This window comes from Hesperophylax consimilis, chromosome 23 (genome assembly GCF_061612785.1).
Source record: "Hesperophylax consimilis isolate HC1 chromosome 23, BYU_Hcon_1.0, whole genome shotgun sequence".
NCBI lineage: Eukaryota > Metazoa > Arthropoda > Insecta > Trichoptera > Limnephilidae > Hesperophylax > Hesperophylax consimilis.
The window spans coordinates 9,965,438-9,981,802 of NC_142858.1; the positions used below are offsets into that span (position 1 = coordinate 9,965,438).

At 34.6% G+C, this 16,365-nt stretch overlaps 1 protein-coding gene across 1 annotated transcript in view; it reads right to left on the reverse strand.

Annotated features, from left to right (window-relative positions):
- Positions 1-16,365, reverse strand: part of LOC149412306 (UDP-N-acetylglucosamine--peptide N-acetylglucosaminyltransferase 110 kDa subunit-like) — a 118,978-nt gene that overhangs the window by 51,022 nt on the left and 51,591 nt on the right. Inside the window, exons 4-5 of the mRNA XM_089645911.1 lie at positions 16,085-16,153; positions 964-1,160 (exon numbers count right to left, since the gene is read on the reverse strand). Of these exons, the coding sequence (XP_089502037.1) occupies positions 964-1,160; positions 16,085-16,153 (266 nt within the window). The remainder of the gene's footprint in view (positions 1-963; positions 1,161-16,084; positions 16,154-16,365) is intronic.

Genomic DNA, 16,365 nt, shown 5'->3' on the forward strand with positions numbered 1-16,365 from the left:
AACTCTCAGATAGAAGACTTATTTCCGATTTGACTTTTATTTTTAAAATTGTCAATGGTATTATAGACAGCCCTGATATATTAAGCCTAATTACCTTCCATATACCCACTAGAACCACTCGATCCAAAATTCTTTTTAATTTCAATAACAATATCAGGACTGAATCATTTAGAAACTCGCTTATACCTAGATTGCATGCAGTTGGCAATGCTTTCTCAGAAGTAGTAGATGTGTTCAACTGCACGGAATATAGTTATAAGAAGGCTATAATAACATACCTCTGTCGTAATTATCAATGTTATTAGGCATAATACCATTCTATTCATAAGTTATCACAGAACCTAAACTATGCACTTACATCAGATATCAGACAGAAGAGTGTTATCTAATAATTTTATATACTTAATCAAAACTATAATTTTTCCCAAAATTGTTATGAGATGTCTTACTGACAGCCCTGATTCAATAGAGCTAACTCTTAGTTCTCAGCAAATTCAACCAAATTCAATATTGAAGGTAACAATAACCTCAATACTAAACTACTGTACAGATTGAAAATAAAAATGCTAATGTACCTATGTATACCAGATTTTATTTTTGTTTAATTTTCAACATAATTTCTCAGTAATTATTCTGTTTAACATAATACTGTTTCGCTCCTGTGAACCACTTTAAACATAAATCATGTATATTGTAAAAGCCTTTTACGGCGTCTAAATAAATAAATAAATAAATAACATTGCTGTCAGATGGAACCTTGTTATTACAAGGACTTAAGGAGGATTCGGAGACTGGGGACGGATCATGGAGTAACTGATAATACGATCATAAAAACCCATTAACTAGGAGTGTGACTGTGAGTCGGACTAGAAGTGCGAGTCGGACTAGAAGTGTGAGTCGGACTTGCTAGACTAAAATGGTATTGAATTTAGAAAATTAAATTCAAGTTTGTGCAAAACCTACCTGTCGAAGATACGGGCCTCCTTCAGCACATTCCCCAAGTTGATGTAAGCATCCAGGAAGTTGGGGTCAAGAGCTACAGCCTTTTCGAAATGGTGGATGGCTAGCCAGATCTCTCCTTGCGAGTTGAAGACGCATCCGAGGTTACTCCAGGCAACTGCAAAGTTGGGCTGAGTCTCGATGGATTTCAGATAGCAAGCCTGAGAAAAGAAATACATTATAACTAAATAAATAATTAACTTAAAATAATAATTAAAACTAGTAGTTAAAAACCCGCTCCGCGTGTTGCTGCTAGGCCCTGCGAGCGGCACATGGTTGGGATTCGCCCAGTTTAAGTGATACTAACAACAGTTACATTTAATAGGTAGATATTAGGTCATTCACAGAGAGAGGGTGATATATATTGTTAAAACATAGAACAGGAAGGAGTTAATGAATAATAACACGCTCAATTTAGGCATAATAAAAATGACAGTTGTTTGAATAAATGAAATTTTACGTATTTGTGATAGATTATTTCAAATGAAACACTATTATTGACTACATGTCTACAACTGATATTAACTGTTATCGTATCTAATATAATTTGCTCATATGAGACTTGCAGTGCTTAAATATGTGTTACAATCGTCAATGTCTATAAGTTGAATCAATATCGTATAGTTTGTCACAACAATTAAGGATAGTTAAATCAAAGTTGACAGAAATAATAGATTAATACATATTAATTATTTGTACCCGTGTTTATGAATAAAAGGAGGGTAATTGTGCGATGAGATTAGCAGTCGGTTTAATTAAAAGGTGTTAATTTTACTCCAACTGATGGTAATTCTTTACCTAAAATTTTTACTGTATCTAATAAAGTTTAAAGTTAGATTATATATACACCTTCATCAGGAGAGTAAAAATCTATATATAAAGATAGATTATTACAATATAGCGCCCCTGAGGTGATATCTCACAGAAGCGGCGCTATGTAAATTGTCCAATAAATAAATAAATATAATATTTACATTTTATTGGGTACATAAGCATTGATATACAACGGAAATAGATAAAATAATGTAATCTTATTAAACTTTATTTTATTAAAAAACAAATAAATTTGTTTACATCACTTTATTATATACAACCAATACATGTTTCATGAACAAAGTTCACTTCATCAGGAGTAAGTATACACCGAAGTCAAAAATTAAATATAGATTACAATTGGAAAGAAGAAGTGGAAGGAGGGGGGAAGGGTAAGAGTAGGCTGGGTTTATAAGAATTAGGAATTATTTCTAAAATTTCAAAATTATTTATTTGCGATGCTTTATATCCTGAGTTAAGTATTTTAAGACCTTAATTTTTATCGAAAATGTGATCATTATTCAAAAGATGATTTGCAAACTCAGATTCACTAGTTCCATGTATACTCCTGATGAGGTGAACTTCGTTCATGAAACATGTAGAGGTTGTATATAATAAAGCGATGTAAACAAAGTTATTTATGTTTTAATAAAATAAATAATGCCATCACAAAGTGATAAGCTTCCAGAAGAAATCTTCTTATTAAACGCTTGTTAATGGTCAAGTAATGTTGCATAACTATGTGTATTGTTAGCTGCATATTTAAATATTTGCGCCAGTCATTTGGTTCATTCTTATACCGCCAGAGGTGCCCTCTGTCGGCCATCTATAGTCGCCATGAGTATCGGCCATACTCAAGGAACGAGTGATTTTTTTATAAACGCCAAACATAATCATGTAATTGTGGATAATTTTCATTGTAATGTAATTAATCCAATGGATTATGAACTTTCTAAAACATATTTTCTTCGATATTATCCAAAAATTATATGAGCAGAAACAATGTTTTTGAAGAAATCTCATATTACATGTGGCGATCCTATTTCAGTATGAAATTGGGTCTTTTAAAGTCTTATTTTTTTGGATCCGGTCGCCTGCAAACCGAAATGAACCTTACGGTTGGTTAAAATTGAGGGGCAGAGTGGTCAAATTTTGCCTGCAGACCCCCTATGCGGGATTTACCCGAAACATACGATTTGAATTCGACCAATCAGAGGGCCTAGATCTTCCAGACCCTAGCGTAATAATACTATCAGATACACTTTGATTCTAATTAACTTTATGCTTTAAAGTATTCACACAAATTAATTGATTACGCCCGTAGATATGCAATTTGAATATGAATTAATAATTAATAGTTTTTCTGTAAAAATACTCAATTCTTTTAAGAAAAGCATACTACTAAAATCAAAGGCAGCTCTAGGAACCCAGGTGTGGTGGGTCATTTGAAAAAAAATTGTACTAATCTTTATTTGATATTGTGAAAAATGCCCATGTATTATTATCTACATCAATTTGTAGGTAGATACGTCATGAGTCCACGTAGTTCAAAGTAAACTAAATTTGCTACAATTTGAGCTTAGAACCGTCTCTGTAGACTCAATAGTTTCCAAAACACAGCTTTTCAAAATACAATTTTTTCGAATTCGGAATTTTTTTTAATAATAATAATAATAAATAAATAATCGGTGAATTATTTTCGTGAGTTGACGTGTTGTTCTTGTATTGTTTTGTATTTATTTTGCTTATATAATGCACTTACATAATGTTGATTGACTAGATGATCATTTGTGGAAAAGTGAGTGGAAGGGTTAAGTTTTTCCTTTGGGGAAGATTTAACCCGGACAACAAAATCGGAAGATTAAAAAAAAAAAAAAATCTTTATTCCAGGATGTGGGGAGATTAGTGCTATCCCACACATCCCATAGAGGATAATATAAGTACAGATAGTATTTACATATAGTAAAATAAATAAAAAGAGATTAAAAAATTAAAAATTAAATTGAAAATTAAATTAAAGCAGAGAAGCACGGGAATCCATCGGATCTAGGATTGTGGGAGCAAGTATCTTTCTCCAATGGTCTTCAATGCTCGATCCTGAAGTCATTGGATTCTATGATAAGAATGTTTCTGGAATGGTTTATCCTTTCCCTCAGTCCTGCAATCCTGGTTCTTAACAGAGTTGTAAATCCTGGAACTCGCCCTTCTGTAAACATTGAGGAGGCACTGCAGTGCCTGGGGAGTCCGAACATCAATCGGTAAGCGTTGTTATATTGCACCCGAAGCCTTTCCATTGTTCTTTTCTTGAAATCAGCCCAGAGCTCGCATGTGTACAGGGTGGTGCAAAAGGCTAAGAAGAGCGTCCTTTTCACTCGTGGACTACAGAGCCAAAATCTTCTACTGAGCATGTTACATTTTATACTCAGTACACGCCTCTGCCTGTCAATATCTTCATCATCCGTTAACTTGTTGTTGATGACATGTCCTAGATATTTTGTGATTTCTACTGTTTTCAGAATCTCACCATTCAAAAAGACTGGGGGAATGTTTTTTGGGCCTTCCCCGTGTTTTATGACCAACAGTGATGTTTTTTTCGCATTATAGATCATGTTGATTTGGTGAGCAAATTCTTCACAGATTTTCAGGAGAATTCTTAATCCCCGTATTGACGGTGCCATCAGAACCATATCATCTGCGTAGCTCATATTGTTAACACATAGACCTCCGATGTGGCAGCCCACTCTAGCATTGTTTAACCTGTGGGTTAATTCGTCCATGTATAAGTTAAACAGTACTGGGGACATACATCCTCCCTGTCTGACCCCGCTTTTCAAGAAATAGGGTTCTGATATTTTGTTTTTTATTTGGGAATTTGGACAGTGTTATCTTCGGGAAATGCCCCCTCCCATATTTCAATGTACTGTGAAGAGGTTTGAGGGGACCTACAGAAAACCACTCCCTAAATTTTTCATATTTCTCATTTCTAGCCCTGTTCCTTGTTTTACATTATCGAAGCCTAATCTGAACATTTCATGACCAAAAACCCCTTCCCTTCCTCTCCATTCATGTCACAAATTCTGAAATGGATGATATTTATCAAGTAATATTGTTTTGCTCCTTTTACTTATTGTGTGGAGGGGATCTTATGAAAGAAAAAGAGAATAATTCATGATTTCAATATCAAAACATGTATTAAAAATTGAAATATAAAATTAAGTTAATGATAAGAATAATGAAAAGCAGAAGTAAACTCATATTATTTAAGTACTTTTTGCCCTCTTGAAAGGGGCTAGTTGAGCATTCTCGGTTTCTCCACTGGAAACACCTGCAGCAGGATCGTTGATTTCTTCTGTGAGATCTGTCCACAATTCATCCTCCAGCATTTCAATATTGTTCAGATCGTCGCTTTTTGGGAAGTGGTAATCTACCTCAAGTGCGATGTCTGACGCATTGTCTCATGAGGACCCGCAGCAGGGACTGCAGACTAAAGAACCCTTTAGCTTTGTCTTCCTGCAGCTGCACATGTTCCCACAACCCCTCTTGTAGCCGCACGAGGTGTTGTGAAGCTGCATCTCTGGCCATTATCTTGGGTTTGAGCTGCGTCCTGTGTAGGAGGTAACCTGGCGAGATTGAAGCTAGTTTTCACTGCAGCCCTCGCAAATAGGTGATACCGCAGCTCATCAAGGTTCTGGGTGTCAAGATTGCCACTTTACAGAGCAACTACAATTATCCGCTCCTCTGCTGCTGCTATCTCTTCAGGTGTTGAGAATAATAGCAGCTTCCTTTTCCAGGTTCGGGTGTTTTTTTTACCATGGACAATATTTTCATCTTCCCTTAGCTAAAGAAATCAGATGTCGAGTCACACCCACTGATGGATGAAAAGGAAAGTCTCAAGTTTTTTAGTGTATTTCGAGGAGAAGATGAGGAATAGATCACATCTGTGGCTTTGCTTCTTCCACATTTCTTGAAAAAAATCTCACGTTGGTTTGAGTTCCCAGTGAACATTGTTAACAAGTCGATGTCGTCACCAGCCACTGACGCTACGTCGTAAGAAGAGGCAAGGGTGACAGCTGTGGTGATGATGAGCATGTCAGCATCTTTCTCTGTCTGCAGTACTTGAATATTATGGTTTTCCATTTTTGTTTTCAGCAGGTCTCTGCAGGGCTCTTCGTGCCTTTTTGTACAGAATCTGTTAGGTATCCATCGAAAACGTAATGAGCATCGATGTACTGGGTGTACCTGTCAGCTATCGAACCAAATGATGAGCTTCGAAGCCACACAACTTTGTGAAGTAAATAACATCAATCCACCACTTAAATTTTCGTTATTCCTTGCTTCTCATCTAAGTTCACAGGTTGGAATGCTGAATATAATGAGGATTTCGAGCCCTTCTAATTCCCTCTTCGGTGAATGGTGACATTGGGATTGGTGACAGCTTGTATGTGAATAAATCTCTCAATTATTCCTCCAACTGTTTTAGGACACATAACCTGTGAAACAGTGTTAGAGAATTGACAGTGACCTTTCTATCATCAACAACAATGGAATATGAAGAAAGGGACTGTTTTTACGTTTGAATTTCACTTCCTGAAACTTTTTCCCAATTGTTGTTAGCATTTATTCCCTTCAAATCTGTAAAGCCATGTGGCTGTAGACAGTAGATTCTTCAACCTGTCCACTGCTGATGGACATAGTAAAATCTGTTGTGGAAAATGGAGGGTTCTGTAACGCAAACTTATGTGCCAGACGCAAACTGATGTTCTACGAAGGGCCTGACCTTGATAGGGAGGGAGTGGTAGGGATAGATAGTGGCCGGTCACTTAACCTGCAGCTATCTAAAATAATTAAGATGCCAGATTGATTAATTGATGAAAGATTGTCAATTTCCCGCAAAACAACAAATCAATAAATTTCCGAGTTCTAAAAAATTAATAAATTTTGAAGTGTCTTTTAGAAACCATTGGGTCTATAGAGACAGTTTTGAACTCATATTGTAGCAAATTGAATATACTATGAAAACATACTAGATGGTTATAATCGAAAACTAGTCCTTAAGCGTTAAATCGCAAAAAACTGAAGAAAGGTAGAAAATATTGTGTTTTACTTTTATTTTTGACAATGTTGCATTTGGTACTTGAGGTTGGAAACTTGGAGTATTCATTGGGCCAACATTATAAACAACTCAGCAAAAAATCAGAACTACCAGATCTGACGCAAGGTACCCCCCCTTTCAGGCGACAAGGTTACTGGACTATATTTAGCAAATTTTAATTTTGATTCCAGTACTGTAGATTTTATTTATTTGCCTATCGATATATCAACTCTAGGCATGGAGTGTCAAATTCGGTTGAATAATTCGACCTAATAAAGGGTAATTTTATAATTATCCCCATCTGATTCTGTCGTCTCGCTACGAAAGCATAATATCTTGTGAGACAAATTTGGTCCTTGTAGACCAACAAAAGGTTTCTTTCTATCTTTTGACTGCCAAATAAAGCACTTTCTTTTCGATAAATGTTTTCTTAACCCAATTTTTGGAACAAATATTTTTGTTTCAGTGTCATTTTTAACAATCACACGCCCTGTCTAGCCTTTATTGGTTGATGTTGTTGCCACATTTCTAGAATTTGCTAGCTTTGTCAAGTATTTAAAAAGATGAGCAGTTCTAAAATTTGCTAGCGTTGGCAAGCATTCAAAAAGACGAACAATTTGTTGTGTAAATTGTGATTTTCGCACATAAAATTAATTTTTTAACTTACAAAATTATATTCTTTAGCCAAAGACTTTTTTTTACATATCTCCGAATTGTTGCTAGGTTGCTAATCGCAGGTGAAATGATGTGATGATAAAAAAAATCTTTGTAAGGGAAAAAATATACTTGTAAGAAATCAACAGGACCTTGTCTAGGGGATTTTTGAGGCATTACGCTCATTAGTGTTTTCTGATTGTATTGATATTTTGGGGTAAATCTAAGTAATTTTTGACCACTAATAAATAAATCTAAAATTTCGTTCTAATACATATTGTAATTTTTAATTACGAAAAAGAAAAAAAAAATCATCTTTGGAACTTTTTTCAAAGTAATACTCAGGGTATTGTTTTGTTCATAACTTCGTGAAATCGCGTGATTTAACTTCAAGTCTCTAGCTAAGCTCCGTTGGTTGTTGCTTGACACATTCAGAGCGGCTTGAGCGATCGACGCTGGCGCACGTGCGAAAAATAACGATTTAAAGTTGTCGGGGGGTTGCACGCTGTGCGTTTTATAGCAGAATGCGCGATCGCAGCACAAGGAAAACATGCTAGAAATGCTACAGGCGTATATGTAATGATCACCAAATTTTAATTTGTCCTTCGTGTAATGAAAATTAAAAAAAAAAAATTAAAAAAATGTAAGGATCAAACTATAAGTTGATTGATCTCAAATACAGTCAAACTTGGTTATAACGAGCACGAGGGGACCGACTAAATTTGCTCCTTATAGCCATTACTCGTTATATCCAAAATAGGTTTATAAGAATTTATATACATAAACCTACATAGTATAAAGCTCTCACAAAACATACATATGCATTATAAATCAAACGCGTAAATTTTTTTTAAATATATGTAATATAGGTACTTACCCTAATATACAACGATTAAACTTACAACTACACTAATTATTATATGTAATAAATTGTACAAACACTTAACATTAAACAAAAGTTTTTATTTTACTCTAAATCGTATTAAAAAAATTCACTATCGAGGATTGTTTTAATGTTTTCACTTTAATGTTTCTTATTTTCCCCCTCAAAACACTTAACGCATTAAAAGTTTCATCATCTGGTTCACTGCTACCGAAAAAACTCACTAATTTATCCATCATATCACTAGCTTCCCCTATTGTAATTTGTTCCGGTTCTGTACTCATATTATCATCGTCGCTGCTTTCATCACCTTCATTGTCTTTATGCAACACAGACTCTACGATATCACTATCCGTTGGAAGTCCACATGTCGATAAACCCTCATCAACACGCACAAAGTCTGCGATATTGTCATTATTAAAATCATTAATATTATTCGTTCTTAGCCACTCTGATAATGGCATGTTGTCTTCTTCGTCGTATTCTTCATGCACATCATCAATTCTAGTTTTCAATGAAGATTTTATAAAGCAATTGGCAACTGTACTCAGTGATACATTAGTCCACGCATCATTTAAAAGAATGATCGCATCCAATATTGTTAAATTCTCATTCAACTTTTTCTCCCTCTGGCCAATAAGATGAAGTACCGCAAACCTCTGATAAAATTTTTTCAGACTGTTTATTACACCCATGTCCATTGGCTGTAATATGGATGTTGTATTCGGCGGCAGAAAAACAAGTTTTATATTGGATAAATTTTCTATTTTTGGATGCGCAGGACAGTTATCCACTACAAGAAGAATGCTTCTCTTCTTCTTAAAAAGCTCCCTGTTCCAGTCGGAAATATATTTGCGGAAAATCTCAGAAGTCATCCATGCTTTGTTATTAGCTGTGTACTCAACAGGCAATTTTTTGTTCTTAAAACATCGCGGTTTTAGTGATTTCCCAATAACAAACAGTTTTCGTTTATCCGTTCCGGTCATATTGGCGCACACAAGCACTGTCAAACGAACTTTTGACTTTTTCCCGCCAATGCATTTATCACCTTTAAATTTAAAGGTGTTAGTGGGTGTTAAGTTATAAAAAAATCCTGTCTCATCCGCATTATAAATGTCCTGGTCACGGAAATCCTTTCTCAACTCTGGCCAAACACTCTGAACCCACGCACTTGATATTACAGGATCCACAGATGCAGCTTCACCGTTAATTTTTGAATAAACAATGTTATGCCGATTTTTAAAACGATCAAGCCAACCGTTATTACATTTAAAATTGTCATTTCCGAATTGGTTCGCGAATTTTTCCGCTTGCGCCTTCAAAATCGGCCCATCAATAGCAAATCCAGCACTTCTTTGCACACTAAACCACTTTAGTAACGCTTCGTCAACGTCAGGAACCACGCACTTTCTAAATTTTTTAGTTTCTGTGATGTTATTCTCCAACGCAGATAAATAAACATCCTTATTTTTCCACAATGTTGAAACCGTTGAAGATGACAAAGAAAATTTTTTACACACTTCGACATTTTTTGCGCCGCGTTCCAATTCCCGAATAATATGGACTTTATCGCGAATTGAGAGACATTTCCTCTTGTTAGACATGGTTGTAATCGAAGGGTTTACTTCTGACTGACTAATCACTAAAGATATGATTTTAATAAACTAGTCCAGTCAGTGGGGGATAAAAAAGGGCTCCACCTTGCAAAAGGTTAGGTAGTAGCGATTTTCACATATGTTGTTAAGATTGGGACTCTAAAGAAAAAAAAAAGTTTTCGACCTTGGGGGGGTCGAGCTCGATCCGCCATCTTGGATTGAAGGTGCCAAAATTTGGTTTTTTCAAAATAATTATGAAGTGGTTGATTTTACAATCAAATTGTCCAACGCAAACTTAAAGACAACTAAATTACTTACATTTTTTGTGAAAAGTTTTTTTTTGTAAGTCTAATAGATAACGAGTTACAGCGGTTGAAAGAAGAAAATTTTGACAAAAAATTGTAAAACCCCAGTTTTCTTTATAAATTTTGTACGAACATATTACACAATATCATTTTAACGTATTTCTACGTTACAATATACTTATATAGCATCATCCGTGTGCTCGATGACGTTGATTTGTTATAGTGGGATCCTAGTCTACAGCTGACTTGGCAACACTGATTGAGTCCTGGTTACAGGACGTTGCCTGGATGCTCATGTCTGCAAATGTTCTTTTCGGTGAAACAATGCCAGTTCAAGTTTCACAAGAACGATTTTTAGCCAATGAAAATAACAAACTCCGTCTGATTTCGATGCTTACAAAGCAATTTATACAGGATGATTTTATAGTTAAGCAGGCTGAAGAAGATGCTGATGAGTTGATTGTCAATACTGCGATTTCCTTGTGTTCATCATATGACGCTGTTTTCATTATTGGCTAAGACGTTGATCTCCTAGTTCTGCCGACAGCATTAGCACCACCCAAAAGTAGTATATATCTTCGCAAACCCGGGAGAGGCAAAACTTTTGAAAGACTGTATTCCGCGAATAGTGTGAAATACAAAGAGGCGGCTGAGAATATTCTGTTTCTTCATGCCTTTAGCGGCTGCGATACAACATCGTCCTTCTTCAACCAAGGAAAAACAAAATTTTGTTCGCTTGTGCAAAACGAGAGAAGACTCAATGCCATGATAGGAATCTTCAAACAACATGATGCAACACCAGAAGACATAGCAGTTGCAGGAACACGCTTTCTTGTTGCTTGTACGGGGGTAACATGGATAAGGAAACCTTGGAAGAAGTCCGCTACAAACGTTTCGTAAAGTCGACAGCAAAAAGCAAATTCAATCTTGCCTCTTTGCCACCAACGAACGACGCTGCACGGTACCATGCATTTAGAACGTACCATCAAGTCCAAAAATGGTATGGAATCCAAAAAAATCCAGAAACTGGGGCTGGAAACGCGACACCAACGGGCTTGTTCCAGTACGAATGACAAAGAAACCAGCACCCGAGACTTTATTAAAATTTATTTCATGCAATTATTGTAAAAAAGGATGCGGCGTTGCATGTAGCTACATGAAAGCTGGATTGAAGTGTTCTATTGTATGTGGGTGCTGTAATGGTCAAACATGCCGAAATTCGCATGAGGTTCACATCGATGTCGAGGACGAAGAAGAAGAGATTTTGTCAATGGAAGCCCAGAATCTCAGTATCACAGGCAATGAGTTAGATGATGACATTGATGACGAAGACTGTTATTAAGTAACATAATTTAAAGTAACATAATTCATAGTAATGTAATATAATTTCGAAATCTACCATCGCTGGTATATCTGTGGAGTAGACCTACTGGGGATACCACAATAAAAAAATGCACCATGTTCCCCACCTCATGGTGGTGTGGAAATGAATTAACAAAATTATTATAATTATGTAATGAATAACCCGAAAAAATTACAAAGTTAAGAATTTCATCATTTTTCAGAAAAATATTCACATTTCCGCCACTGTAACTCGTTACCTATTAGACTTACAAAAAAAAACTTTCAACAAAAAATGTAGGTAATTTAGTTGTCTTTAAGTTTGCCCTCGACAATTTGGTTGTAAAAACGACCACTTCACAATTATTTTGAAAAAAAAACAAATTTTGGCACCTTCAATCCAAGATGGCGGGTCGAGCTCGACCCTCCCAAGGTCGAAAACTTTTTTTTTTCCTTAGAGTCCCAATCTTAACAACATATATCAAAATCGCTACTACCTAACCTTTTGCAAGGTAAAACTCCCCACTGACTGGACTAAACTGTGTACGTAGGTACCTACTCATCCTACATAACATTAAATTTATTGATTTTCGAACGAAATTGGGAAAACCGGACACAAATTTAAAATGAGTAGCAAAACGAAAGAAGTTGTAAAAAGGGAACCAAATTGGAAGCCCCAATATTCGTATGACTTAGGTTTTATATGACCCTTTTTACATAGTTCGCGATAGTACCTACCGAATAGAAATGTTTCGTAGAGCGGCAACTCAGGCTAAATGTCATAAAAGCTTGGGATAATCCGTCCCTAATGGTATTTTAAGGGAAGTCCGAGATCATCCTTTTGTCTTGTTTATGACTGGTTTCGAGAATCGGGTTTTTTTTTCAAACTCAATTATGTATTTACCTATTTAGAAATCGTGTTGACAAAAATATTTGGACGTTACATCAATTATGAAACCTCGTTATAACAGCATACGATTGTATGAAAACAAGCACGAATTAAAATATCATTTTATAATTGCTCATTATAACCATGACCTCGCTATTTCCGTGATCGTTATAACCAAGTTTGACTGTAAGTAAATATTATGTGATTTTTGAGAAGTCTGAAGTTTTGTTAATATTTTAAGTTTAAGAAAGAAATTTTTTTTTTTTTTTTTTTTCGGTTTACTTAATAAATGTCATTTATAATAATAAAGGTCATTTATAATAATAAATGTTATTTATAATAATAAATGTGTTTTATTTAAAAATTAAACGTTTATCTTTCAGTATATTTCAATTTAAAATGTGCTACAAGTGAAGCCCACGCGAGCACTCATGAATGTTTTAGAGGCGCGTGTACCGTAGTGAATAGTGTTGGTACATAATAGGCTTTTTACAATGGTAAACATTTATCAATTTGATTTAACCTTTGTATTTATAATAATATGTGTGGTAAAACCATATATCATTGGTTAGTTATTTACAATAATTTACAAAAAGATAAAACTGAAGCACTGAATTGTTTCATTTTGTACTGTTCTTTTCTGAGTTTTTCTAATCTATTTTATTTGAGTTTTATTAACCTTGTTTCGATAATGACTATAACGGTTTTCAAAAGCGGTCAATTACTTTATAAACCTCCCAATTTAACAAAAGAATTTTGGCAATTTCAATATTATATTATGAGACTTTAAATAATCACTCTGCTGTGTAATTTGTTGTCCTTACGCGATATTTCACCATCATCTTAACAAGCTGCCAAAAACACTCTCCATAGAATTAAGTGTGTTTCCGATTTTCTATGTACCATTTATTTATTTATAAAGTACATGTTTACTATTCGGTACTCGAACCTATGAATAGTAGAACCTGTATATTTCGGATAAGTAGCGAGTATTTCTTTATTTTAATTGATTTTTATTGAGAGGATCGAGAAATACTCCTTAGTTATTCAGTTATATTGCTAATATTCCATTGTGACCATAGACATATGAATATTAGTAGACCTGCCCTAAGTGATTAAAAGCGTATTATTCCCCACTCCCCATACCGGTTCCATTGGAGCCGGCTGTGCTCGCGTATGGCTTCCCATGAATCTTGAGAATGTGACGTCATCATTCTTGTTCGAACTAGCGTCGAGCTATGGTCGAGGCATATTACGAAATAAAACGGCAAAATGGTGGCTTGTGATATGAAAACTTGTAAAAATAGATGTGAAAAAGAGAGTAAACCCAATTGTCGTATTACATTCCATATGTAAGCATTATTTTAAGCTTATTCACATCGTGTAATATGGATCAGTTGTAGAAACATATACTATCACATCGAGATACATCTGGACCCAAAATACAAAGCCGTTTGTATAAGAATCAGGGATGTGCCTTTGCCTTTGGCGCTTTAGGTACCACGTGTTAGGTCCGCGCTTGTTTCGTATGTACGGTCCTGCTGGAACGAGAAGTAGTGCATATCACGTAATGCGCTAGGTTATACCGAGTGGCGATGTGTGATAGAAAATCATGTTTTTTGTTTTTAATTGAAAAAATGTCATCGGAAGGCAAAATGATGTCCAAATTTTTACTCCGAATACTCTTAGGAATCGCTGGTAAAAACTGTGTGTATATAATTTCATTTGTTTTTTTAGTTGTTTTACTTTTCTTTCTTAAAGATTTCAATATTTTATTATTAATAGGAACATAGCGGTTGTGACAACCCTCCAACATTGGTCGAATGTAGCGATTCCCAAGTGTGCGCATCGTTGTTACTGGGAAGTAAATTATGAACACTTATAAAAGTGTCTTAACTAAATACGTAAACAAAATATTCGACTCTGAAAATAGAAGAAATTTTTTTTGCCGAATTTGGACTTCGCAAATTTGTTCATAACGTGGCGAGTAATTTGCGCTCCCATGTAAAAATGTCTATTCATTCAAAAGCAGATTTTACTTTTAAGAACTAAATGGTGATATTAAAATGCGAGATGCCTATATACTGTCAGATTGATTTATTGGCGAATAACAGTCAGCTTTACCCCCTTCGTTCTTCAACAGTTGATTTTACCCCTCACCTTTAATTTCTAGTCTATATATTCATATGTCTGTGATTGTGACAATATTATAAAATTCAAAAGCTAAGACACAAACCTATTCCGTAACCCTGTTTGATTTTAAGCTAGTTCGACAATGTGCCCAAAGATGCCTCTTAAGAATAAACATATTTTGGTTGTGATCCTGGCTTATGTGTGTAAATAATGTCTTAGTATTTTGTGAATATTTTAGTTTCATTAAAAAAATCTTCTTAAAAGTCCATTTTATTAATTGTTTTGATGGGAACTAAACAAATAATGTGTAGTAATTTCACATATTAGGGCATTATGTAAAATTCAGCTGCAAATCTATGTTTTATTTTTAAAAAAAGGATCCTTTGAATGTCTAAATATTTCATGACAAATCAGAATATTGTTGTTTGATGCTTGAATGCCTACTTTTTCTAGGTTTGCGCACCATATAATATTTATATCCAATCTAATATTTTAGTGACAAGCAATTAGGTACAATTTATTTAGGTTCATTGGATGGAATTTGTCCCTGAAAATTTCCCAAATTAATATGATAGCACTACTAATGCGTCTCTAATGTGACTAATTTCAAAGATTTGCTTGAAAATTATTTAAAATATAACAATTATTATGTTCTTGCAGGTAAGGTTAAGAACATTATTTTATTTGTCAAACATTGTAAAATAAAAATATGCATTATGAGAAAAGATTCACTTTCAATGTATGTTTTATATGTGTGAGCCATTTTCTCTCAGAAATTTGAAGTCATCTAACCAGTTGACGTTAGCTTAGATAGTCACCGATGCGCATTAGAATTTCTGCTTGTTATTATCAATTTGTTTATGTAAAGGATCCAATCACATCACTGCATAAAATATTATGCATATTTAAATGATTTGATTGATGCAACATATTGGAAGCTTGCATTGCACAGCTGAAAGAGGGAATGTAATTCTAATTTGGTTTATTTATCTATTCATTACGACAGGAGCAGATATTCAGCGATGAACGACAAAACATTGCATGCATATTTCTCCAATGTAATCATCCGGCAAGCTATCGAAACCGTTGCATCAAATCTCGTCATTGAATAAAAGGATTCTGATATGGCTCCTACCTCCAGTTCCCAGTGTAAGAATGATCGTACAAATCTAGTACTGGTGCTATTTTTTCTAAAATATCTCCTGATAAAAAAAAGTAACTATTCAAATATCTTACTTTAAAATTTGTATACTTCCTTTTTGTTGCTTATAGATTACGTTGTTTTGGATGTTATTTAATCGATGTAAAAATAGACAATAAATCTGTTTACAGCATCGCTCATTGGTGAAATTAACCTACAAAATAATTAAATATAGTAACCTTTGCTTCTTCAAGCCTTCCCAATGCTTTTAGTAAATTTCCGAGGTCGCTTCGCACACAGTAGAGGTCCTGAAATAAAGAAATAAATATATTAGAAAATGTTATCTTTAAAAAGAACAAAATTTTCAATGTTACATTTTAGAGCATTCTTATTAGATGACCGGCATATATTGTATTCCGATGGCAATCTGATTTGAGGGTTTGTAAAAAAATTCATTATGTGTGCTGCAGAATCTAAAATTCGACTAGAACTTTGTTCTCATAATTGTATTTTTATGATG